The sequence below is a fragment of the Kogia breviceps genome, chromosome 2, assembly GCF_026419965.1.
Source record: "Kogia breviceps isolate mKogBre1 chromosome 2, mKogBre1 haplotype 1, whole genome shotgun sequence".
Classification (NCBI taxonomy): Eukaryota; Metazoa; Chordata; class Mammalia; order Artiodactyla; family Physeteridae; genus Kogia; species Kogia breviceps.
The window spans coordinates 47,272,830-47,299,533 of NC_081311.1; the positions used below are offsets into that span (position 1 = coordinate 47,272,830).

The 26,704-nt window shown below is 42.4% G+C and overlaps 1 protein-coding gene across 2 annotated transcripts in view; it reads left to right on the forward strand.

The window, feature by feature from the left end:
• The first annotated feature begins 3,011 nt into the window (after positions 1–3,011).
• Positions 3,012–26,704, forward strand: part of ERCC6 (ERCC excision repair 6, chromatin remodeling factor) — a 73,694-nt gene continuing 50,001 nt past the window's right edge. For both annotated transcript variants that reach the window (XM_059052581.2, XM_059052582.2), the window contains exons 1-5: positions 3,012–3,119; positions 8,185–8,620; positions 10,503–10,623; positions 12,537–12,648; positions 18,038–18,758. In XM_059052581.2, the coding sequence (XP_058908564.1) occupies positions 8,199–8,620; positions 10,503–10,623; positions 12,537–12,648; positions 18,038–18,758 (1,376 nt within the window). In that variant the 5' untranslated portion in view covers positions 3,012–3,119; positions 8,185–8,198. The remainder of the gene's footprint in view (positions 3,120–8,184; positions 8,621–10,502; positions 10,624–12,536; positions 12,649–18,037; positions 18,759–26,704) is intronic.

Below are 26,704 nucleotides of genomic sequence, written 5' to 3' on the forward strand. Positions count from 1 at the left end.
CTAAAACAATTGAGAATAGATGCACACAATAGGCTTGCTGGCCAGTAGGAGCCAACAGCAGCTCACTACAAATAGAAGAGTATGTAGTCCCTTAAATTTTGAGCATATCCCGGGAGAGAAGGACAGAAATGATGCAGAAAAATCTGATTGGGCAGGATAATAGAATGGCTTGGATAACATGTTAAATAGCTTGGATTTTATCGTACATTGTGGGTCTGAGGCAGAGGAGAACATGATCAGAGTAGTGTCTTAAATCCCTCTGGCAAATGCATGCAAATGCATGGGTAGGGAACAAGACTGGAGTGAGAAGACTGGCTCCAACAGAAGGGATGGAGAAGGTTGGGTAGGTGTGTAAGCTATTGAGGCAGAACCAATGGGGACTGAGTGAGTATGGAGGAAAGGAGAGGTCTTGGTTGATATCTAGATGTCTCAATTTATAAATGAGCATTACAAATAAGTTACTGAAAATCCCACTATTATATTCTATGTCCATTTAGGCTGCTAACAAAATATAGACTGGGTGGCTTATAAACAACAGAAATTTCTCACTGTTCTGGAGGCCGGGAAGTTCGAGATTAAGACGCCAGCAGGTTCGGTGTCTGGTGAGAGCCCACTTCCAGGACCACCATTTTGTCGTTGTGTCCTCACACGGTGGAAGGGCTAAGGGAATCTCTTTTATAATGTATTCGTTTCATTTGTAAGGGCATGGGGGAAAAGAAGGGTCCTGAATATTCAGGTGGGCACAGGAATCTTCAAATTCTGCTGCTAACATGACCTTATTACTACTTTCAGACTAGAGAGGTCAGAGGAAACTTGGCTTAGGGAAAGTATATACAGAGCCTTTAGTTAAAAAAAATTCATGTGAAAAGCTTTCCTGAATTAAGAGTGACTCTAAATCATTATGCATTTTCTAAATTAAAGGGATATGAAAAGGATAATTACAATTGTGTGGGGTATGATGCATATCTTGTTTGATGTTCCAGATCCACTCCCATCTCTCTCGACCCTGTCCTGTGCTCTAAGATACTGATCTATATAGATGGGCATCAACAGGCTTCCTTGCCCTCTGGCTTCAGTGGTTTTGTCCAGTGGGATGCACCAGCAGATGAAATAATGGAGGATAGTGAGGTGTGGGTATTTATCTCCCTAGTCCCCTCCTGCTGAGTGATCACAGGTTTGTGCATTCCTCTGGTCAAGGGGTCTTCTCCACTCAGCTACTCTCTTCTGAACCTGTATCCTCCCATTACCCCTTCAGGCCCAGGGATGTTGTATTAAGTTTGGTAGGGCTGCCATACAAAGTACTACAGACTAGGTGGCTTAAACTACAGAAGTTAATTTTCTCACAGTTCTGGAGGCCAGAAGTCTGAGACCAAGGTGTCTGCAGGGTTTTCTTCTGAGTCCTCTCTTCTTGGCCTGTAGATGGCCATCTTCTCCCTGTGTCTTTACATGGTCTTTCCTCTGTGTCTGTGTCCTGATCTCCTCTTCTTATAAGGACACAAGTTATATTGGATTAGGGCCCACCCTAATGACCTCATCTTAACTTAATTAAAGGTTTTTAGGGCTTTAAAGAACAGATCCCCAAATACACATTCTGAGGTACTGGGGGTTAGAATTTCAAATGAATTTGGGGGGATGCAATCTAGCCCATAACAGATGGGAACAGAGGCTCCTGGCCTCTTGCTAGCCCCAGGGTTACTTTGCCATCCTGAGTTGTCTTCCTAAACCCTGCCCACACCTCTGTAAACATTGTTATTAATTCTTCTCAACTACCTAGTCTGAGTGTACCATCTGCTTCCTGTCCAAATTCTGAATGATACACAGGGGCTCACCAAAATAATACACATTAAAAAGTGGACCTCATTCTCAGAATGGTTGGTAACCATTATACATCTGGGAGAAACTGCTCTGACATTCAAGCATTAAAACTAATATCTTACAGATACATTACTATTTTCAATATTTTATTCAAGAGATGATTAGAATTCTTTATTCCTTTTTAAAAAAACAAGTTATATTTTGATGTGGGATGGCTCTAGGCATACGTAGATTGGCACTGCTAACAGGAGAGATACAGTGCTAACAGAGAGATACATTATCAAGTACACTTCCTACCCCCTTTTCCTACCTTCAAAATGAGTAAGGCACTTCCCTACCTAGGCCCCAAAGATCCTTCCCACAGTCACTGCCACTCCCAGAGGACTTTCTGGCTCTAGACCCTGGAAAATCCACCCTCTCCCAGAACAGGAATCCTTGGGCTAAGAAGTTGCTGTACGGTACAGCTGCCACCCATCGTGGGCTACTCCTTCCTCAGGTGTAGCTCAATTTCCTCCTTTAGTTCTGAACCCGTGTGTGAACATTTCGTTTCTGCAAATGTTCCCAGCTAAATTCTCACCTGGCTCAAAATTCTCCTTACCTCTTTGATCGGAGGACAAATATTAAATGACTGGCTCACTAATGCAATCAAGACATTGACGTAGGCCCACTATGCGCACACACACACACCCGCAGGGGTTGTGTGTGTGTGTGTGTGTGTAGAGCGAATGGGGGAATAGAGATAAAATAAGCCCTATTACGTGCTAACAGCCGTGCCGTTTGACCAAGAGAGGTCACTACGGCTACTGCGCGCGGCTGCTGAAATGTGCAGTGCTCAAGCCACTTTCCTTCCCCAAGCTCACTTTCTTTTTGGAGTTCATGGTTAATTGTAAGCACTTACATTCGCACGGCACACTAGTATACGTACTTCTCTCTTTTTCTGGAAACATGTCTTTTAATTCTTTTAACCGCCTTGCTACAGAGGCATTTTTCACCACGAGTGAGGCGCTGGTCACAACTCACAGGTCAGCAGCCTAGGCCACTTTCGTAATCTGTTCACAGGTGGAAAGGCGGGGCTGCAGTCTCCACTCAAACCACGTGGTCTCTCCCGCAGTTCAAAATAAACCCTAGAGCCGGCGCATGCGCCGTAGGCCCCACGCGCGCAAGCCCGTCGGGTCATTGTTGGGGGCGGTGCTTAAGGCGGGCAGAAGACGCACGCGCCGCGGCCGGTCCCAGTCCGGGTTGCAAGGCTGTTGTTGAAGGCGGCAGCGTCTACGTTTTTGTACGGTTGGCCGCGCGGCCCTGGGGTGAGTGTTCTGGCGGCTGGGTTGAATGTCGGGCGGGAGATATCTGGGGCCCGCTCGGGCTGTCCAGGCGGCCGTGGCCCCGCCTGGACCCCTGGCAGCCGGGAAGAAGCCCATCCGCGCGGGCTGCCGGGAGCCGGCCCTCGGGCTGGGCCCTAGCCTAACGCGCCAGCCCACCTGCGGCCGGAAGTGACGATGCGGGGCGCTCACCTGGGGGGGCCGGGGGTTGTCCCAGCTTCTGGTTCCGCCACGGGCCGGCGGGCCGGCATCTAAGCATTAACTTTAAGGCTTTGTGTTCGGCCCCCGCGCGCAGGGTCCACCCGGCCCTGTTTGATCTCGATTAAAACATTGGAGTTGTTATTTGAAAGAGAGAATCGGGGTAAGTACAAGTCAGGCACTTTAGGCATTGATACAGTAAAGTGGGAGTATGTGAAGGAGGATTGAGCAGTCCGCATATAAGTTCCGTAACAGAAAGATTTCCCACATAGCATCCATCTTCAGTGCTGTCTCCCTGTTCCAAGCTTCTGTCACTTGTCACCCGTACGTGTCCCAACATGTCCATGTTGCACTGTTTCCTCCAATCCATTATCCGTACAGTAGTCCAACTGGTCTTTTAAATTGGGTCATGCCATTGTCACCCTGTTTAAAACTCTTCGAAGTCACTCCATTACACTTGGAGAAAAATCCAAGTTCATTTTTCCTCAGGCCCTTTGTGTTTCCTCAGGGCCCTTCCTTGCCTGCCCCTCCGTCTTCACTTATGCCCGTTCCCCTCCCCAGCTCTGCATGCATTCAACCAAACCTCCCAACCAGAATCCAGCTCATCCCACAGAAGCCCCAGTGCTTAAAGAAAGACAATGAAGATATTGTTTTCTCAGATGATTAAGCCTTGCAGAGTGTTAGAAGATGCTTTGTAGAATTTACACAATAAATGGAGTCTTTATCAGCTCCTTTAACTGTTATTCATGTAAAATGAAATAAAAGATTTCTAACAATGCAGCCTTCTTCCGATGATTTTCCAACCGAACCAGCTCTTTCCAGCCTTAGGAATTACACATGCTGTTTCTTTGCAAAATGTTCACTTTTGGCCTGTTAACTCCTATTCATCCTGCAGACGCTGGTTCAAATACCACTTTATCAGAGAGACCTCCCTGACCTCACACGTATCTCTGCAATGTCAATTAGGCTCTTATGTTATTTTGTCATAAAGAATCCTGTACTTTCTTCTTATGGCAGTTACCACAGTTACATTTGTGTGTGAGTATAATTTATGTACAAATACATACTTATACATAAATATGTATATGTATATATAAAATTCTTAAACTGTGTGTCATCTGCAAGAGCCTCTAAGCTCTATGGGGACGGAAACTAGTTAACCTAGTACATTGCCTGATGTAATTGACTTTCAATAAATATTTTTTAAAAATATATTTATTTATTTGGCTGTGCCGGCATGCGGGCTCTTAGTTGCGGCATGCAGGATCTAGTTCCCTGACCAGGGATCGAACCCCGGCCCCCTGCATTGAGAGCGTGGAGTCTTAACCACTGGACCACCAGGGAAGTCACTCAATAAATATTTATTGAATGTCATATAATTTATTTCACTTTGGAAACTCTTTACCTTCTGAGGAGAACTTCCTTGTTTTCATCTCTTATTCCCAGGAGACTTGCCCTTTGGTCCATTCTCCAAGTGGCTTCTTGACTGCTTCCTTATTTCTTTTTTCCCTTTTCCCTTCCCTTCCCTTTCTCCCTCCTTCCCTCCCTCCTCCAGTCCCTTCTGGCTTGTTTTTAAAAAAAATCTACCCAGATTGGACCCCAAGGTCAATTACTCAGCATCTTTACCCCATCCTCTGATTACTTTATTATTCCAGTAATCTCCCTGCCATGGCCTATCCTTAAGGGGATAAGGCCTCTGTTTTCTTGTCTACTGACTTCTTATCCCACTACAGTCTGGCTTTGTCCCCTTTGCTCCACTAAGGTTTCTTTTACTAAGGTAACTAGCGACCTACTTTCCAAATCCACTGGACCCTTTCTGGTTTCCTTTGGAACTTGCCCTATTTATTTTCCATTTTTAACCATTCCCTCTTGCTCTTTTTCTGTTATTAGAAGTTTTCTCCAAACATTATTATCTTAACCTTTTCTTTGTACTACAGTGTTATTACTTAATATTTTGATGGACTTAATGTCTTTTTTTAACCTGAAAAGGAAATCTTTATATACATACAAATAAGAACAATGAAAACAGAATTGTTAAATTCCAGCTAGTTTGAAGACTCTGAGCCAGAATCCTGCTCTCTCTGTTGAAAATGATGATTGCCAATCTTATCTTTTCTCCTGAAAATAATCAGAACGGCCCCAAATGGAGGAAATTTCTTACTCTGCTGTTCTCTTTTAACCTTTTCAGTGTTAGCCTCTTCTTACCCTCTAAAAGGATCTTTGGTACCTGTCACAGCCTTGGGATCCCTGGGGCTGTTTACTCTGCCAGTGCATCCACATCTTGTCCATATTTTCTCTAGAGCCTAGATTTGCATTTCTGCCTGCGTGCCAGCTGGACACGTTACTGCCAGCTCTCCCTGCTTCCCATCTGCTGCTTTTCTGATACATATTTTTGTGACTGAATTCACGAGTGACTCAGTTGTCCACACCAGACTTGTTATTTTAGATTCCTCTCTGAACCTTACTTCCTTTCAACGTGTATGAACACCTCCTGTATATCAGATCCTGGGTCACATGTTCACATGTTTGTATGTGTTTTTTGAACTCCAGACCCAGTGCACTGTCCTTTCCTCTGTGCCCACCTGGCCTCTTTTTTTCTCAGAGAAAAACAGATACTGTATATTAACGCATATATGTGGAACCTAGAAAAATGGTACAGATGAACCGGTTTGCAGGGCAGAAATTAAGACACAGATGGAGAGAAGAAACGTATGGACACCAGGGGTGGAAAATGGCGGGTGGTGGTGGTGGTATGATGAATTGGGAGATTGGGATTGACATATATACACTAATATTTATACAATGGATAACTAATAAGAACCTGCTGTATAAAAAATAAATAAAATAAAATTCAAAAATTAAAAAAAAAATGAATTTACAGGAAAAAGAAATATATATGCCCTTGGTCACAAGGAAACAGAAGGAAAAAAGGGAAATAGATTCTATATCTTTACTGGTAGAAAAACATCTTAGTGTATATTCCAAACTGACTTGCTCCAAATACTGTAGGTAATGTTAATTTTGAAGACTACATTGATCAAAGATTTTCATTTGAATTAAAGAATTTATTAAGTTCCTAGGATAACTTTCAAAAATTATTTATTTATTTTTTTTGGTCTGCGTTGGGTCTTGCTGTGTGCGGGCTTTCTCTAGTGGCGAGCGGGGGCTACTCTTCCTTGCGGTGCACGGGCTTCTCATGCGGTGGCTTCTCTTGTTATGGAGCATGGGCTCTAGGCGCGCAGGCTTCAGTAGTTGTGGCGTGCGGGCTCACTAGTTGTGGCTTGCGGGCTCTAGAGCACAGGCTCAGTAGTTGTGGCGCATGGGCTTAGTTGCTCCGCGGCATGTGGGATCTTCCAAGAGCAGGGCTCTAACCCCTGTCCCCTGCAGGGGACAGGCGGATTCTTAACCACTGTGCCACCAGGGAAGTCCCCCACCTGGGCTCTTGCCTGTGCCTCTTTTACAGACCTGCCCCTCTGTGTTGTTACTGGCATGCTTCTCCTCCACTAGTGAGCGAGCTGCGTAGGGCAGGATGACACTTAAGTTCCTGGCATCTTTGTATCCTAGTGCTTGGCCACTGGGATCATTTTATTTAATGAGGAATGAGTGGGGCTTGTTGGGGAATTTGTCATCATTTCATAGAAATAAAATTTTAGTGCTGAAAGAAACCTTAGTTTATTCACAGTTAAATAAAAAGAAAAGCTGTCACTTTTTAAAATGTATATAAAAGTATTTATTTGATGGAGTTATACAGGCAATATAGCAAACACATTTTCATTCAAGGAGTTCTTGATTTGTTGGAGTAAAATGTGAGAGTTCCCCTTTATTCCTACCTGTTCCTTCTGCTTCCCCCTCCCAATTGTCTCAGGTTTAGTTTGTGTCTCCAGATCATTTTGAATGCATTCCATGCACACAGATGTGGATACACGTTGTTTTCCAATATAAATGTCTTCATACGATGTGACTTTTTTCATCTTACTTGACTTTTATATTACTACCATTGAAAATACTTAATGCCTTTTAAAAACTATTTAAATACATGCTACAATAAATATCCTTATGTATATGTGAGTATTTCTCTGGAATAAGTGCCTAGCAATGTGAATTTTAAGTCTTGATAGATATTGCTAAATTGCCTTCCAAAAGAATTTTACTAACTTACGTTCCCACCAGCATTATGTGACAGTGGATTTTTCTTGCCTCTCCTGGATATTATCAGTCATCATGTTTTTGCCAGCCTGATGATGAGAAATGATACCATGCATTGAAATGGAGTTATTTTTGAGAATATTTTAATTAAGCTTCCTCAGATTCTGATTTGAGTGGTGCTATTTATTACCTCTTGTTCAGAGTTTCTGTTTTTTGGAGTTCAACCTAAAAGTTTTTAGTGTTAGATTTGTAGAGAATCTATCTCAAGTCACTAAATCTATACTTTACAGTTGATCTTGACACTATAACGTAGGTCACTTGTGCCATAATGCAGTGAAGAGGCTAACTTGGAAAGAAGCAGTGAAATGACTTCAGTTGATTTGGAGAAGACTCTGTGGGCATGATTCAGGATTCTGGTTGCCAGCTTTCTTAGCTGGCTACCCCAGTGTCGTTTGTTGGTGATACCACATTTTTTCTTTTTCTTTTTTTTCTGGTTAATTTTTCTCAATTATCAGAACTGAAGAAGATCTATAGCATGTGTCCTTTTAAGAAAAATACTTGGGAACTTAAATTTATGTATAATTGGAGGATTATTTCTTGATTATTTTAGAAATTGGTCTGCTTTAATTATAAGATATTTAAGAAACTATATAAATATGAATTCTATATAACTGAAGGGCTTACTGAAAAATTGTTTTCCTTTTAGATTGTCTGTAGAGGATGCCAAATGAGAGAATCGCCCACTCAAGTCAAACTCAGGAGCAAGACTGTTCACAGAGTCAGGATATCAGTGAGAGTGCAGAGGGGACAATCAAGCAGGAAAACAATGGCGATGTGGAGCTCGGGGAGAGCCTCCCCTCTTGTTCCCCTGCTAATGGATCCTCCACTTCCGCCAAGGGGTATCCCTCGGAACTTCCGAAGAGAGGGCCAGCCCTGCTGCATATCAACAGACATCAGATCCAGGCGGTGGAGCCCAGTGCACAGGCCCTGGAGCTGCAGGGTTTGGGTGTGGACGTCTATGACCAGGACGTGCTGGAGCAAGGGGTGCTTCAGCAGGTGGACAGTGCCATCCATGAGGCCAGCCGCGTGGCCCAGCTTGCAGATGCGGAGAAGGAGTATCGGTCAGTGCTGGACGACCTCATGTGAGTGGACCACCTTCTCTCGGATTATAGAGTTTGTATTTACATATGATGGAGAGATTCAGACAATAGCTGTGGTAGTCCAGAAATTTAGGAGATTTATAGAACCTTTAATTGGAGGATGGGGTCAGTAAGGGTGGTCCTTGACCTTGTGTCTAAACCCCAGCCCGTTTGCTCAGAAGCATTGTACACAGTAGTTAGGGGTTCAGTGCCGTTCACAGCAGCTTGTTTACACATGATGTCCTGGAGAGGAGCACTGTTCTAAGTGCCCCAGATTTTGCAAGCTTGTGCACAGAATGGTTCTCAGGACAAGTGTTCCTAAAGTTCTGATATGTCCTACTCCAGATACCAGGAACATATCCGCCCCCCATCCTATAATTTCTTTCCAGTTTCCTGTGCCTAAACCTAGGGCCAGTCTTTTGGTACCTTTTCAGATTTGCATTTCTAGAAACAGAAACAACTCCCTGCTGTTCCTTTCTTCTGTTGTACTTTTGACTCTATAAAGAAAGGTGAAGTCCCGTAGAGACTTCACTTGTGCTTTAGAGGAGAAACAGACCTGGGCCGTGTTGCGCACAGCACACTGGTGGGGAAGGGGGTGCCTTGGACCTGGGTTGGAAGATGGGGTGGAGGATTGAATTGAGCTCGCTCTCCGTTGCCAGTCTGCCCTCCCTTGGCCAGTGTTCTCGGCTGTGTCAGGGAAACAGGAAGGGGAAGGGGAAGGGGAGGACTGGATGGAGGGATGGTGTGGTCTCAGGTGGGAGCGGCTGGGGGAGGGGGAGGGAGGCACGTAGAGCTTTTGGCTACTGGGTGGGGCGGGCGCTGTGGTACAGGCAGCTGTTGGCACTTAAAGGGTATGTTTTCTGCTAACAGTTTTCTGGTGTGTTCTTTGGGCCTCTTGAGCAGCAGGTGTTCTCCAATAGTTGTAGTCTGACCTTCAGGTGTGAGGACCTCGATGCCATATAATGAACACACCTTTTACATTCGACCTGGGAAATGTATCCACTGCTTGCAGAGGTGACAGAGTGCTGCAGAGTCACCTAACACTAGAGGCCGCCTAACACTAGACAGATGTTGACATGTACTGAGATTGCCAGTAACTTGCATTGATAACATCTTTTCTCCTGAAATCCACCAAGGGGATTACACAAATTACACAAGTGTCAAGATTGAATTTGTGTTTTGAAAATTGGGAGTTACAATTCTATGATGTCTATTTTAGGAGCAGTGTGTTATAAATTGATTTTTTTTCTTTGCACTACAAAGTGTAAAACGACAGCAAGTAAGTCTTCTAGTCATGCAAAAGAAAAATATTGTCACAGTTGCCTGACTATATAAGAAGATGTTTAAATATTTTTAGTACTTTTCCAAACTTTGGTAGACTTCCATAATGGCCTTTAAACACCCATGTATGAGTTGTTGGTAATGGGGTACGCTGTGTGTATTTGGGGCAGGGAGTATATGGGAAATCTTTACCTTCCTCTCAGTTTTGCCGTGAACCTAAAACTGCTCTAAAAAACTAACTCTCAAAAAAAAAAGTGTATGCATTTTTTCATATAAAGGGACAACTTATTGCCTATTGTTTTTGTACTTTCTCTTGAATAGAGCAGACCCTTAAAATGCTTGTAGAATGAATGAATCTGCTTGCAAATAGGAATGAACTGATTAAAATTGGCCAGATTAAAGAAAAACATAAGCAGTCATCTTAGACTTCTAATAACCCTTCAAGTTCTATTAGTGGCCAAAAAGAATATGTATTCTGGTTTAGTTTCTTTTGTCTTTTAGTTAATAAGAAGTAAAGGGACATGTTTTTAGCATTTCTCTCTTCATGTTATTCTATAAAAGATGTTACCAGAGTGGAAAATGGACATTTTATCTTCTTTTTCAGGTCAAGTACAACATCCCTAAGGCAAATCAATAAAATTATTGAACAACTTAGCCCTCAAGCTGCCACCAACAAAGACATCAACAGGAAACTAGATTCTGTAAAACGACAGAAGTATAACAAGGTGACTCCAAATAACACACTGAGTTGCATTTTTGCAAAAGTCATTATTTAGGCTCATTTAATATTTAGGAAATAGCTATTCTGAAAAGTACTTGTAAGATGTGAAGCAAACTTATAACAAAAACTTTTGAGTTCCTTTTATATGTTTAACTTTTTGGCTGTTTCCCTTTAACATCCGCTGCTTAAAGAGTGTTTCTAAAAATGCACATATGTACGCATACATACGTAACTGAGAAAAAGTTCCTCTTTTGGCTTTGCGTGCCTCCTCACTCGGGTACTTTCATAGTCTCCCTGCGGCACCACTTTCTTTCCCCAGCTTAGGTTCTTGTTTGGCATGCTGGCCTCTCATGTAGTCTCCTTGTCTTGTGTGGACTTGCTCTTTTTCCTGCTCAGCTCCTGCTTGCACTGATTGTCTGTAGATGTTTCCCATCGACACAGCCCTTGCCCCTCACACACTCATGATCGCTCTTCTGCGAGGCTGGCCTTCGGTGTTCAGTCATCACCCAGCCACACTGACCGGGTCTGCACTTCGGGTTGGAGGACTTAAGTGTAGGGACTGTCTGTTACTTATGACATTGTTTTTATGAGATTTGAAACATTTTTTAGAATTTATGTACACTTCATGACAGTATATTGCAGGAGGTAGAAATGACTAGTTTTGATCATTTTATTGCTGCCATCCGAAGCGACTAGCAGATGGCCTTGTGCTTGCAGTTGATTCAGTGCAGTGAGTAGAGTCTTCACAGCTCTTATTCAGGCTCTACTTGTGGGGTGTGGTTAACCTTGGTTCCTCCTTTTGCTCTCCATTCACTGGTTCATGATCTTCTCCACACTGTCTCTCTCACTTAACTCCACAGCAGCAGCCCAAAGGTCAGAGCTCACAGTGGCCTGAGGCACCCGGGGTCTCCCCAAAGCAGAGAGGAGACCGCCTGGCTTCTCGTGGAGCATGTGAATAGTGGGCTTCTGGTGGGCTGAGGTTTCGAAGAGCAGAGAGGACCAGTCTTAGGCCCCTTTAGGTACTGGTCTAACTTGGTTGTATATTCCTGTCTTTCTTTAGCAGCTTTTTGCTGTTTAGAGAGAGACTATTCAGAGACAGGCTGTTTTGTATGAGAGTTTGCTGAGAGAAAAACTGTGAGATACAGTAAAAGGAATTACAAGTCATTACAACATGGTGTTTATAATCAGGATGTCCCCTTGCCCCACACTCATGTCTGGTGTTCAAGCATTCTTGACCTTGGGAAGAAGAACCACCTTCCACAGGCCTAGTTAATTAGGGAGTCCCTAGGAATGGCCGCATATCCAAGCTCTGGTGATGTAGAGGGAGACAAGACAAAGGGGGGCCCGGGGAGGACAGAATAAAAGGGTGTATCAAAATAGATTTTCCCTTTAAAATTTTGTGATTGGGTAGGATACTATAAAGGACAGTCATAAATATGGTAGATTATCAAAGGTGACTGACTTTTTAAACTGTTTGAACATTTGTGTTTGTTTCTTATCCCTACAGCCTATTGACCTCATAGCCCATTGGCTGCTAAGGTCAGAAACAGAGAAATTCAGTGATTTACCCAGTGTGTAATGGGGAAACCATGTAGAGCAGTTCCACCTCCCAAGTCAGTGGAGAGTCAGAGCACGTGAACTTAGCTGCTCAGGCAAGTAGAGAGCTGTACCGCCCAGTCAGGAGAGTGGGTGGGGACAGGGATGCTGCCCGATGGACATGCTTTGAGGGCTCCTTTCTGCTAGAAAAGTGGCAGTTATTCAAATAAGGTTTTCTGTAGTAATAGTAATATATGGTAGTTCTGTTTTATTTTTATTTTGCTCTTGATTAAAGTTTTTAAAATTTTGTTACGCTGTCTTTTGTATTTAACATTTAATCACTTCATTGCTGTTTTTTGTATTCAATATCTACCAATTAAGGAACAACAGCTGAAGAAGATCACAGCAAAACAAAAACGTCTCCAGGCTATCCTTGGGGGAGCAGAGGTAAAAGTTGAACTAGATCATGCCAGTCTGGAGGAGGAGGATGCAGGTGAGGATACTGGGGACAGTGTCTCTGTTCTCAAATTGATGCCTGATGCCTCTCGTCAGTGGAGGGTGTCTGTTCGGTTCTGGCCTGGGTGTTGGGAAAAATACATTTGTTTACTTAGTGACAAAAGAGATACAGGAAAATTTTATTCTCCACACCTGTAGAACCAAATGTATTTTAAGTCTTATGGGGTTTCAGAGAAAGAAAGTAAATTTTTAACTTAGTTTAATGGAGGCTTCTGGTGCACATTTAGTATTATGTCTAATAAATTAGAAATTTTAACATTCTTTTATAATTGATTTCATAGACACCCAACATCTTGATTGAATTACGTTTTGTTGACCAAGCATCATCCATCAACATTCATAGAATTTCTTTTAAATATCTTTTGGGGACATATTTGGCAGGCTTTCCAAGCATCAATTCTGTTGTTCAAGAAAGGGCATCTTAATTCAGGTTATTTAATCCATGGCCATGATTTTGTTTATATCACTGACCTGGATGGGCATCTTTTGGGAAACGTTTTGGGAAGATGCATAAGCTCTGAAACGAAATATCTTTGTAGTCAGTGTGTGTGCATGTGTGTTTAGAAATTTTTGGTAGCTGTTCAGTTATTTACTAGTTGAAGTATAGATTTAAACCCTTCAGGCAAATATTTTCTCCTAATTCCAGAAGTCTATTCAGTAAGACAAGAGAATTGTGAGAATTAATTGAGGCATTGGAAAAAAATAATATTAGATGTGCTATTAACGTCTCGCAGAATCCATTGGGCCTATGAGGAGTGCTTTCTGCTGCCGATATGCTATATTTCTCATTGGTAAAAAATCTATTGTCCTGGTCTGGCTGACTAGAACTTGCTGCTGTCTTTTGCTACGTATTATTTATTTGGTAAAACTTGGCCCAGGATTAATTGTTACTTCCCCCATCCAAAAACTCCACTTGGCCTGTCTGTAGCAGCTGATACTTCCCTGCCTTCCAGGATCCATGTCTCTCTTCTGGTTTTCCTTTTAGCCTTCTGACCATTTCTGTTTAGTTTTTTTTGACCAGCTTTTCTAGGCTTATCTTAAATGTTGATTATTCTCAGAATTTCTTGCTGAGCCCTCTTCTTCTTTTTTATAAATTTATTTATTTATTTATTTATTTATTTTTGGCTGCATTGAGTCTTCATTGTGGTGTGTGGGCTTCTCATTGCGGTGGCTTCTCGTTACGGAGCATGGGCTCTAGGGTGCGTGGGCTTCAGTAGTTGTGGCGCACGGGCTTATTTGCTCCACAGCATGTGGGATCTTCCTGGACCAGGGATCGAACCCATGTCCCTTGTATTGGCAGGTAGATTCTATACCACTGTGCCACCAGGGAAGCCCTGAGCCGCCGCCTTTTTTTTTTTTTTTTTTTAATTTATTTATTTATGCTGTGTTGGGTCTTCGTTTCTGTGCGAGGGCTTTGTCTAGTTGTGACAAGCAGGAGCCACTCTTTATCGCGGTGCGTGGGCCTCTCACTATCGTGGCCTCTCTTGTTGTGGAGCACAGGCTCCAGACGCACAGGCTCAGTAGTTGTGGCTCACAGGCCTAGTTGCTCTGTGGCATGTGGGATCCTCCCAGATCAGGGCTCGGACCCATGTCCCCTGCATTAGCAGGCCGATTCTCAACCACTGCGCCACCAGGGAAGCCCCGCCTTCTTCTTATACTACCTCTCCCCAAATAATCTCATCCATTCCCTATGGCTTTTGTGGCCACCTAGGTTCTAGTATCTTATAAATCTGTAGACCTATGGCCTTGCCCTTTTTCTGAACTCCTGGTTCCTATTATGCCTCTCCAGTGGGGCTCCAGCTAACACTTCAGACTCCTGGTCTCTCTTATAACCCTTCCTCCTCCATCCCTTCTGGGATACCTTCCTTCTCTGTGGTGCTCTGCCCTGTTTGGTGGGGCAGGAGAACAGAGTGTCTAGGCTTTGTGTACCCCAGCTCTGTATTGCCCAGGTATAGACCTTGGCTACATTCTTTAACTTTTCCAAGTCTGCTTTGAGATGGGCATAGCATAGTAGACCTTCATTTCTTTGCTCACATGCTTCCCTGAGATTTCCTTTCCCCTGGTCTCCACATAGTGATCCGTTTCCTAATTGTTGTGGGGATTATCTGATTAAAGAATCCTTCCCTGGAATTAGGTGGGATAAACTTTGCAACAGTTGGCTTTGCTCCTCTGATCTGGGATGAGATGAGGTGCTTGCTATCACCTTTCCTGTTCAGCATTGTACTGGATAGTGTAGTAATGTAAGAAGAGAAATAAAACCATCATTATTTACAGCATATGCGATTGGTCATATCAAAAATCCGAAAGAATCAGTGGGCAGTCTATTGGAATTACCATGTGAATTTAGCAGTGTCATTGGATACAAGGTCAGTATATAAAAATCAGTCATATTTCTACATAATGAGCAAAAGCAAAAATAAAATTTAATAAAGATGGCAATTACGATCAAAATCAAATACCTGGAAATAACTCTTAGTAAAAAAGGTAGTTTTCTTCAGCGCTCTCTATGTTAAAAACTACAAAATGTCATTGAAAAATTAAAGAAGGCAAATAAATGGGGAGATACACCATGGTCATAGATTGGAAGATACAGTATTGTAATGATGTCAGTTCTATCCACTTATAGTTTCAGTGCAACCCCAATATAAATTTCAGGGAGTTTTTTGAGGGAGAGGGTGTAGAGTAGGAAGAGTAGGCTGAGGGTGGGTGGCACTAACCACCTGATTCTAAAATTTATATAAACATGCATTGGGTCAAGAATGGCCACGTCAATCTTGAAGAAGAACAAAATATCCAGACTTATTGCTAACCTATAGTAATTAAGACACTGTAGTGGTATAAGGATAGACAAATACACCAATGGGACAGAGTAGAGTGTCCAGCAAACAGATCCACCCATATGTGGTCACTTAATTTATGACAGATGTGGCAGTACAGTGCTGTGGAGAAGAATCGTCTTTTCACTAAGTGTGCTGGGTTAATCCACATGAAGATAAAGTGAATATTGGCCCATTATACAGTGTACAAAAATAAATTCCAAATGGATTGTAGATGTCAACGTTAAGGGTAAAACAAAGCTTTTAGGATATAACATAGGAAAACATTTTCATGATCTTGGGGCAAAGATTTAACAAGCCACAAAAACGCTCACTGTAAAGATTTGATAAATGAACTATGTTACAACTAAGATCTTATGATTGCTGAAAGATAGCATTTAAGAGAGTGAAATGGCAAGCTGCAGAATGGGAAAAGATGTTTGCAGTATCTGTATCAGTCCAGGGACTTGAGTCCAGAATGTGTGAACCCTAGAAATCTTTTTTTTTTTCTCTTAAAGACAGACCACATATGAGAAAAATGGGCAAAAGATTTGAACATTTTCTTCACAATATGCTACCCAAAAGATCAACAGATCTTATGTAAAGATTCCCTAGTTGATTAGTCACTAGGGAAATACAAATTACAGCCACAAAGTGGTACTACTACATGCCTACCAGCATAGCTAAAGTGGAATGGCAAGAATGTGGACCAGTTGAAACTCTCAAACACTGTTGGTGGAACTTAAAATTGATAGGACCACTTTGGAAATCTGTTTGGTGGTGTCTACTAAAGCTTAATATACCCAAAGAATTATATACATACATTACCAAATAATGTGTACTGGAATACTCATAGCAACATTATTCCTAGTAGCCCAAACCTGGAAACTACCCAAATGTCCAGTAACACTAGAATGGAAAAATTGTAGTAGAGTTATAATAGAATACTAACAGCAATGAGAATCAACAGACTGCAGTTATATTCAGTAGTAAGTGTGACTCACACAAGCATAATGTTGAACAAAAGAAACCAGATACAAGTACAGACATTCCCATTTCCATTAAGTTGAAACCCAGGTACAACTTATCTACAGTGTTAATAGGTCGGGCAGTACCTTGTGGGGTAGAAGCTGGGAGGCACCATGAAGGGCATATCTGGGAGTCCTAGGAATTTATGCTTCCTGATCTGGATGCTGGTGTTATGGGTTTGTTTTTTTTTTCTGAAAATTCACTGAGCTGTACACTTAGGATTTGTGCCCTTTCTTTCTTTCTTTCTTTTTTTTTTTTTTTTAATTTTTTAATTAATTAATTTATTTTTGGCCGCGTTGCGTCTTCATTGCTGTGTGCGGGCATTCTCTAGTTGCTGCGAGCGGGGGCTACTCTTCCCTGCGGTGCGCGGGCTTCTCATTGCATTGGCTTCTCTTGTTGCAGAGCACGGGCTCTAGGCACGTGGGCTTCAGTAGGTGTGGCACTCAGGCTCAGCAGTTGTGGCTCATGGGCTCTAGAGCACAGGCTCAGTAGTTGTGGTGCACGGGCTTAGTTGCTCCGCGGCAAGTGGGATCTTCCCGGACCAGGGCTCGAACCCGTGTACCCTGCATTGGCAGGCAGATTCTTAACCACTGTGCCACCAGGGAAGCGCTGTGCACTTTCTGATGTATGTTTTTCTTCAGTGCACATTTAATGAAAAACTGCACTGTGCTATTATTGGCCTACAAGAAATACAAATTTCAGGATATGGATTCCTTCCTATTAAGCCTTTACTTCTTTTGGTATTTTGGCTATGGGTAAAGTAGTTTTGCTAGAGATTAATTTCAACTAATGAAAGAGGGATGATTTCTGGGTGGCTTTCTATATGGTATAACTTCCAACTTTAGTTCATCCCTTCGTCAGTTAACTTCACACATCTAACACGGTGCTGTTTATTGGACCTTTTTGCAATAGTGGAAATGCTGTCTGTCATCCATTATGGTAGCCTGTAGCCACATGTGGCTATTGAGTGCTTGAAATATGGCCAGTACCACTGAGAGAATGAATTTTCAACGTAAATTTAAGTAGCCATATGGTGGCTCTCCTGTTGGGCAGTGCAGAGGCACATTATGTTTTACCAATTTAGGTGCATATGCTGATTCTTTAGATGTCTGTTTTCAGTTCTGCTGTCTCTTGTATTTAAGTCCATCTGAATGCTGGTATTAGCAGTGACATGGAAGCTTGGGAGATTGCTTCCTCAAGGGCAGTTGATAAGGAAACATGGTAAAATTTCTCTCTCTGTATGTTACATATGACTGGGTCTGTCTTTGGATGCACAGAAAGTATATTGATAGTGCAGTATTTTGGGAAAAGTTATTGAGAAGTTACCTTTTTGAATAGGAGTATACTAAATGTGGCATGAATGCTATAGTAAATTTCACTCTGTTTTTAGTACGTTATCTACTTTAGTACGTCAGTGATTTTTTTTCTTTTTTTAAATTTATGTATTGAGTAGTGCACATACCCATTGTTCTCCTGGAAAGTTTTGTGCTAGTGCCCAACGTGTTGTCATCCCTCTTTCAGAAGCAGGGCCGTCCTGCCTCGGCAGCATGCTCATGCCTGCTCAGGAGACTGCTTGGGAAGAGCTCGTCCGCACTGGTCAGATGACACCTTTTGGTACCCAGATCCCTCAGAAGCAGGAGAAAAAGCCCAGAAAACTAATGCTCAACGAAGCATCAGGTTTTGAAAAGTATTTGGCAGATCAAGCAAAACTGTCGTTTGAAAGAAAGAAGCAAGCTTGTAATAAAAGAGCAACTAAAAAAGCCCCGGCCTCGGTCACTTCTGAGCTGAGCTCAACACTCAATGAAAACAAACCAGACAAGAGAGGCAAAGTTCTCTCAAAAACAGATAAGCGCTTGAAAAAACACATCAAGAAACTCCAGAAGAGGGCTCTGCAGTTCCAGGGGCAGGTGGGATTGCTAAAGGGGAAGAAATCCTTGGAGTGTGGTGTGAGGCCAAAGGCAGAGGGAGACTCTGAAGGTGAAGTGTCCGAGTACTTGCCCACGGAGGAGGAGCAGGACGAGGCGGCAGGGGCTGACCTGTTCGGGGAAGGCAGCAACTGTGATCGGAGACGGGTGCTCCATCGCCAGAGACGGCAGAAGAAAGTCACAGTGCAGGAGATTGATGATGACTTCTTTCAAAGTTCTGGGGAAGACGGTGAAGCCGCAGGAGGAGGAGGAGGAGGTCGGAAAGTAGTGAGATGCCGAGATGATGGAGATGAAGATTATTATAAGCAGCGGTTAAGGTCAGTCTCCAGGGATTGTACTGCTTGCTTTATCATAGGTGGTAGGTTTATTAATAAATAAGAGTTCTAGTCTAGCGTAATATATTAGACCTCCATTCATCCAAAGGTTGGACTTCCTGCAACCTTAGCCTGCTAGAACCATCAGAGCCCCTGAGTCCTTGATGGAGCTGACCCAAGATGCTTCTACTTCGGGGTCTTCATTGAGATTTGAGGGCAAGTCTAAGAAGAAAAGCTTAGGGGGAGGGCTGGGCAAGAGGCATGCCTGGGACTAAAGCAGGAGCTGTGTGGCTTCACACGGAGAGTGGGTGCCCTCGCACAAGGGGCAGGGGCAGGAGGAGGTTGGCTTGTGTAGTGTATGTTGGGTGAAAGTAATTTTAGGAGACTTTCCTTCAAAAAAGAGCTGAAATTTAAGTTTTAGTGTATGAAAGAATAAGCTTGCTTTCCTAAATCCCTCCTTCCTTGTCTTGAAACAGTAGTTCTCTACAGAATTTCAACAATACCGTGCCAGAAATGGGCTTCCTATGCCCAGCATACCCTTCCTGTGCCCTGTCTTTTTTTATGCTAGAGACTAACTTTGGCTTCTTATTTCCGTGAATTTGTCAGTGTCTGATGTAAGTAAGCAAAAGGAAGGTGAACACGTTTGTTTGTGGAGTCTGCACTGCATGTTGCCACACGTTTTCTGAGTCAAGAAAACCGGTGTGTGTGCTGCAGTCTCCATCGTATCCCACGGAGCATGACGTTGTGCAACTCGGGTCTCACGCCTTAGCTCATTAAGAGTGCCGCGAGACTCAAAGGGATGCAGGAATCTGCTTAACAGATTACTTTTTTAATACTTGCTCCCGGGGTGGCTTTTCTCCCCAGTCCTCAACGGTTTTTTCTTGTTTCTCAGTGTAGGGAGACCTAGTTTATTATAATTCTTGTAGCTTTCCACTGGCCTTTGCGAATGAAGATTGACCTGATATTCTTTTCTTCTGTTATTTAGAACTGCTGACGCCCTACATCCAGACTGCCACATACATCCTTTTAGAAGTAGATGCAGCATAGTTCTTTTCACCGATGATTTGAGTACCTGCAACCTAAGTCCAGGTCTTTAAGAGAGCTGTTACACTCTCACTGTGGTAGTACCTTATGCAGCAAGACAGAGTTGAGGAGTGGCTTAATGTTTGTCATTTCTCATTGTAACTTGGAAATTTGATATCTGTAAAGTTGTCTGAACAGTGAGTGGCATCAGTCTTTTTCTTAACTATTGTAGAGAATTAATAAAAGTGTTAATCTCAACGTATTGATTATAAGTGGAGTGAGTATTCTTCCCATTAAATTGAGTCAATATTAAATATATTTTAAGTATACCAGTATTTTGATCAAGAGCAATTATTTTGATTGAATTTTAAATACAGGTTTAGTTTAAATTCACGGCAATAAGTTTTTCTTAATGATGTTAAGATTGTAAAACTGTTATTTCCAAAGCCATATTAAAAGCCAGTTTTTTGCTCAAGTTATAGTAAAATCACAAATGAATTTCAGAAATATCAATAACTCTAATTGCCACCAAAATACTATAGCTCTTAAAATTTTATAGCTACAGTTATTAAGGTAGATAATTGTTAAACTGCAGATATCCACATTGAAATGTTTATACTCCATCTCCTTTGATACCCTTTGGATTGGGGGATGTTAAAAGAAAAGAAAATGCTCAGGATTGAGAAGCATATTAAGAATAATTTAGAACTGCCAGTCACTCTATACTTTGTTATTTCTTCTTGTTGATCTTTGTAGACAGAATGAAATTGTAATGGTATCCCCTTGAGTGGAGAAAAACACTAGGATTTCTTATCTTAGCAGTGGTTTGTTGATGGATGAGAAGAATGAAGCCCCATATAGTTTACAACATAGAAAATGAGTTTTTCCTAATGGTTAGAATTTAGGAATATGTACCCAAGGTAGATACCTTTTGGACTTAAATATGTGTTGGTTATAGCCCTGTTAATTATAATGCTGTTTTGAACCCTTAGAAGTGAAAGTGGGTGACTCCTAGACATCTCACCCCTTTTATTCTCTCAACTTGGAGAGTCTTAGGTCTTTCATTAGCTCTAGATTAGTCCTAACTAGGTGTCTTTAGTTTTAGCTGACGCTCAGTGGGAATTTCCTGCCGGGCCTTTTCTACAGCTTAACCTTTTCTGCATCTGGATAGTAGTTGATCCTGCTTTCTCTGACTTAGCCCAAGACCTCAGATCAGTCTTGGAAGTTTTAACCATCTTATAAAATGTCTGTGTATTTTGCCTTTCCAACATCTTTATCCTGCTTTCTTCTCTGTTCTGTTGCATTTGGAGGCTGTCTCCTCAATGGTGTTCCCTGATTTTCATACCTTTGATAATGTACCGTGATGGATGGGCCACTTCTTAGAAGCAAATATTCTGTCGTTTCTTATTCACGTCAATGCTAACAGATCTTACAAAGCATCCATTATTTTTTATTTTAATTTTGGGGTACTCACGTTTCCATTAGGGTATGGCTCTCAGTTGTGAGGTCTTCCTTAAAATCTATTGCTGCTTTAGAAAGCTAGGGTCTGGGAGCTCCAGGTGCCAAACACTTTACAGAAATAACACACGTTCAGTGTTGGGTGATATGTGTCCCTGGTGAGCCCAGAGTGGCCTAGAAGACCACACATTTCATACGTGCACCTTTCCCCACCAGGTGATCACAGATCTGCAATCCTGGTACCCTCAGTGTAGTTGGTTCATTTTCCAATTGAGATGTGAGGTCAACTCCATTGCTTCATCTTTGCTCTCACTGCATGAATGCACATCTCCGTTCTAGGACTGGCGTCTGGGGGTTCCTGTGAGGAATCTGCAGTCTTTTAGGGGACGTGGGCACAGATGGGACCTAACCAGTGTGCAGGGCATAATGAAATCAGACTAAGGTATTTGGGGAAGGTTTTGTGGAGGAGGTTCATCCCAGCACTGGGCCTGGTCTGTTGGGTCATTCAGATATGTTGATATGGACCTGAGGATGCAGGTTAAAAACTTGCCACATTTACCCCCGAACTTCAGGTGCATCACTGCATTGCTTTGGGGGCACGTTGTTTCCTCAAGGATCTCGTTTGGATTGCTTTGGGTGTTGGCGTGGTGGCCGTGGTCTGCAGAGAAGTCCGGTTGCTAAGCTGCCACTTCAGGACAGGGAAGGCACAAGCCCTTGCCTTTGCCAGCCAGCTCCCAACTTTGGCAGTGATAATCTGTTTGGGGGAGACTGAGGCCTGTTTGGCTTCCCTGGGAAAGAGTGCCACAATCTGTTGGTGATGTCTACCTTGGCACGGGGACAATGGGGAAGCAAGCAACATGCCAACTGTTTGCCAACAGTGAGATATAACAAACAAAAATGTCACCAACTCTTGCCTCTTTCCCCAGCAGTGGACGTACTGCTTGGGTCAGACTTAGAGTGTAGGTCTGTTGACACCCCGAGTGAGAGGATGCACTTCCAAATAAGGTCTGTCTCCTGCTGGCATGACTAGGGAGAACGTTTATAATTTGACTTAAACCTATACTCTGAATCTCTCCTTTCTATTTCCATTTGCCAGCCATTATTGCTTAAGTTGCTAACCTAACAGCTGTATTTCCTTGGCAATGAGCATAGACTAAGGCAAAGATTCCCAGCCCATGGGCTGATCCTGCAGAATCACTGGGAGCTCCACCATTGGAGGTGCTGATTCAAAAAGTGTACGTGGGTCTACCAGGTGGTAATTTAAAAAGGCTTTCCCAGGTGATTTCTGATGCACTGGCAAGTTTGGGAACTACTTTGGTATATATAAGTGGACTTTATATATTCTTTTCCTTTCTGAGGCTATAAGTTTTGGCAGATTGAGTTTGTATATCATTTTCTCTAAACTTTTATGTACCCTTCACAATTGTGTTTACATAGGAGAGGGCCTGGGGGGGAGCTTTGGGGTCAGTTTATTCAGCTCAGTGCTGTATATAATAGTTCATCAGGTTCTTATCAGAGTGTGTGCTTGAGAATCCCCAGGGGAGCACCTTTAGGGCTTAGCCTGGTGCAGCAGGAGCTGGGCACTGCACCTGGGCTTTGAGCTCCCACTAATTCTGAGATGAGGATGGTAGCATTCTTCATTATCAGAGGCCCTTACGATGTTCCCATTTAGGAAACCTTTGAGGAGGTTGGAAAGAATTGTTGGTAAGGATGTTGGGGTTTGAGGATGTAATGCTCAACTCTAGCCCGAAGTTAGCTTGGTATTGCTGCTGGAATAAATCACCACCACCCCCATCCTCAATCAGTGGAACAGTAGAATTTAGAAACAGACTAGACTCTTCAGTAGGTGGTGCCTGGGTCTCCTCAGATTATCTGGTACTTCGAGCCAAGCTGCTGAGATCACAGCCTGAAATGGATTTGAATTGGTACCTCCGGATAGTTTGAAGGCTTCCCATACCCTGCCCCTGACCTTTCGCTTTTGATAATTCCTTGTTTTTTTATAGTGAAATTGTGATAAGATAGAAAAAACTACCTATACCTCTATTTTTTTATTTTTCTATATTTCATTCCAGCCTTTGATCCTATGCATATATATTTTCAGTCGTTCTAATTATAGTAAGCTGCACAAACACTTTATCTTGGCCCTTTCAGGGTGATCAGTTTGCCCATGATGTCACTGGTTAAGAGCTGGGATTTGAAGCCAGGACCGGGTTGTGTAAACAGCGGTTTCCTTTCATTTGTGGAATTGGGTGGAATGGGCAGTACCTATGTGTGGCCACACGGTGGTGCCAAGAATCAGGACATAGCTGCCCCTACCTCCCTGGGCTGGAGACCAAACCCCAGACCCAAGTCAGCTGGGTGAAGATTTGGGGAGATTACTAGGGACTCTAGAAAACTTGACTGATCTGGTGTGGATGGGCATAGCATTTGCCTCATGGTGTGGTGTAACCCGCGTCTGTAGTCATGACACCAGTTGATGTAACTGGCTTTTAATACAGTTTTGTTGTTATCGGTTTTTCTTTTCTTTTGCCCCATTTTGAACTTTATTTACCATGAATAACTTTGAGTTTAAAAAGGTCAGATGGCTCCATTCATTGTGTAAATCTTACAGAGTATCTTCTAAGCCTCCGTAAGGCTTAATCATCTGGGAAAATGGTATCTTCATCACCCTCTCCCTTGAGCATTGTGGCTTCTGTGGCCAGGGGTGAGTTGGATCCTGGTTTGGGGGGTTTAGCTGTATAGATGCATAGTTCTAGGAGGGGAAGGCTGTCGGTATTTTCAGATGCCAAAATGAGTAAAGCTGAGGAGGATAAATGTTGAAAATAGTCTCTTGGATTTGAAATTTGGAGGCCCTGAGCAAGGGTGGTATCCGTGGGGGAGGAGGAGGTTGTTATGAGAACTAAGATAGCTGACATTAGTGAATGCTTACCACTTGGCAGTGCTTCACTTTATGTGGATCTATTGGCTTAGTCCTCACAGCGCCCTAGGAGATAGGAACCTGAGCCGAGAAAGCTGAAGTCATTTGCCCAGGATAGCAGCAAGTGGAGAGGCCGGTGGTTTGGGTCAGGAGGAAGTGGTCTGTCAGTGTGGACTGGTGTGGTGGGCTCAGAAAGCATGGCCTCAGTGATCACTTTCTCCCGTTGCTTGATGAGGACCAAGCCCACACTTGCAGGCCCCATTCCTTTGCTTGAAGTGGCGCTAAAGGCCATGCGTCCTAGAACCACAGTCTCAGCTGCTCTGTCTCCATTTTATTGTCTTCACCGAGCTTCTTCCTCTTCCTTTTGCCTAGAGCCAGTCCCTTTGCAGTGCAGTTGTCCCATGTTTATCCTTCAGTTGCATCTTTGTTTGTGCTGCACATGGATTCAGGTCACACTTAGGCAAAAGCCAAATTATTGATACAGTGTAGAGCTTGATTTGCTTGTACCTGTAAAGTAAAAACAAAAACGCAGATCATTTGGTCTCTAAAAATCTGAATTTGGTAAAAATTTAATCTAGATTTGACCCAGAAACTAAGTATAATTATTTGAAGATTGTTCTTGTCATCAGTTTCTGGGAGTTGATTTCTTTCTCAAGAAATAAACTTGTGGGCTTTCCTGGTGGGGCAGTGGTTGAGAGTCCGCCTGCCAATACAGGGGACATGGGTTCGTGCCCCAGTCCAGGAAGATCCCACAGGCCGCGGAGCAGCTAGGCCCGTGAGCCATGGCCGCTGATTCTGTGCGTCCGGAGCCTGTGCTCCGCAACGGGAGAGGCCACAACAGTGAGAGGCCCACGTACAAAAAAAAAAAAAAAAGAAAAGAAAAGAAATAAACTTGTGTTCTTTTCTTCTTCTAGGACTCTATTTTAAAGAGAGAAGAAAAAGTTAACTCCCTTAAGGACTTTTCTTAGAGAGCATCCTGGCTTCTTTTAAATGATGAAGCTAAGATACAAATGAAGACTAATTCTGCTCCGTGCTCTGCACACACCTCTCATCCTCAGCTCCAGTGCATAATTGTCTGCATCGGTCTTAATTTACTCTGTGAGATCTGGACTCCTAACTGAGAGTATTTCATCTGCTCAGATGTGCCAATTAAGTCCACCAGATAGACCATAAAAAGGCAGATAAGAAAAGTAAAACACTGAGTATCTCAATTTAGCAAATTAGACTAATCTGTAAGGAATTCTTAGCTGTCTGAAATAGAAAACCTATTGCACTACAGAAATGCAAACTATATTAAATACCCAGCTAGATACCTTGAGTATATTTTTAAAAAATCAAATTGTACTCACTGTGCTTCTGTTGTAGAATTTTTTCATGGATATTGCAATAAGTGGAGAATGATCCTGAGATTGAAATTTCACCCTATATTAGAAATGATTTAACTGTATGATGTGTGACTTTTCCCTCACAATCACTACAGATCTTGGTGGCTCTTGCAATGTAAAAATGAAAACAGAGCAATAAGGTCAGTTGTAAATTTCAAGCAGCAAAATACATGACTTCCTTGAAATTTTGGAGAGGGCATGTTCATTTTATTAATATATAATCTCGGGCTACTAATATTTGATAATTCCCATTAATAGGTATATTTTGCCTTTTTTGTAGGTTGGTGTAGGCATTTGAGTATAGGTGATACCTCCTTGTATTGCATTTTATTGTGCTTACAGATAACTGTGCTTTCTACAAATCGAAGGTGTGTGACACCTTGCCTTAAGCAAGTCTATCATTGCCATTTTTCCAATAACATTTGCTCACTTCATATCTCTGTGTCACATTTGTAATTCTCACAGTATTTCAGACTTTTTCATTATTATATTTGTTATGGTGATCTGTGATCAGTGATCTTTGACATTACTGCTATGACTCACTGAAGGCTCAGATGATGGTTAGCAATTTTTTGGCTAACCATTTTTTAATTAAGATATGTACATTGTTCTTTTAGACATAATGCTGTCGCACACTTAATAGACTACAGTATAGTGTAAACATAACTTTTATATGTACTGAGAAACCACAAAATTCATGTGACTAGCTTTATTGCAATATTTGCTTTGTTGCGGTGGTCTGGAACCAAACCTGTGATATCTCCAAGGTATGCCTGTATATCGGTTTGTCTGGTATTAAGTGTATCTTATGTGTTTGTTCAGCCCAGATTACCTGTAGTCAAAAGAATTACTAAGCTGATTTTACTGTTACTTGGAAAAGTTGGCAGGTGTCCAGTGAAGAGTGAGTTTTGACTGACTCTGCACAGTAGCGAGGTGGGGAAGGAATCATGTTATTATACAAAAACGAAGACCATCTTTCCTCTCCTCAAACTTTTAGCACTGATGTTTTTTGAGACATTTGAATTGAAGTTTTAGAATTTGATTTGCTCTTATACAGTTGTTTTCATTTTTTTGTGTAGCATTTCATTTTCATTGTATAGCATTTAAAGAGGTGATTATTGACCTTTTGGCTGGTACTATGAGAAAGGGGGTGAATTTCGGAAGTT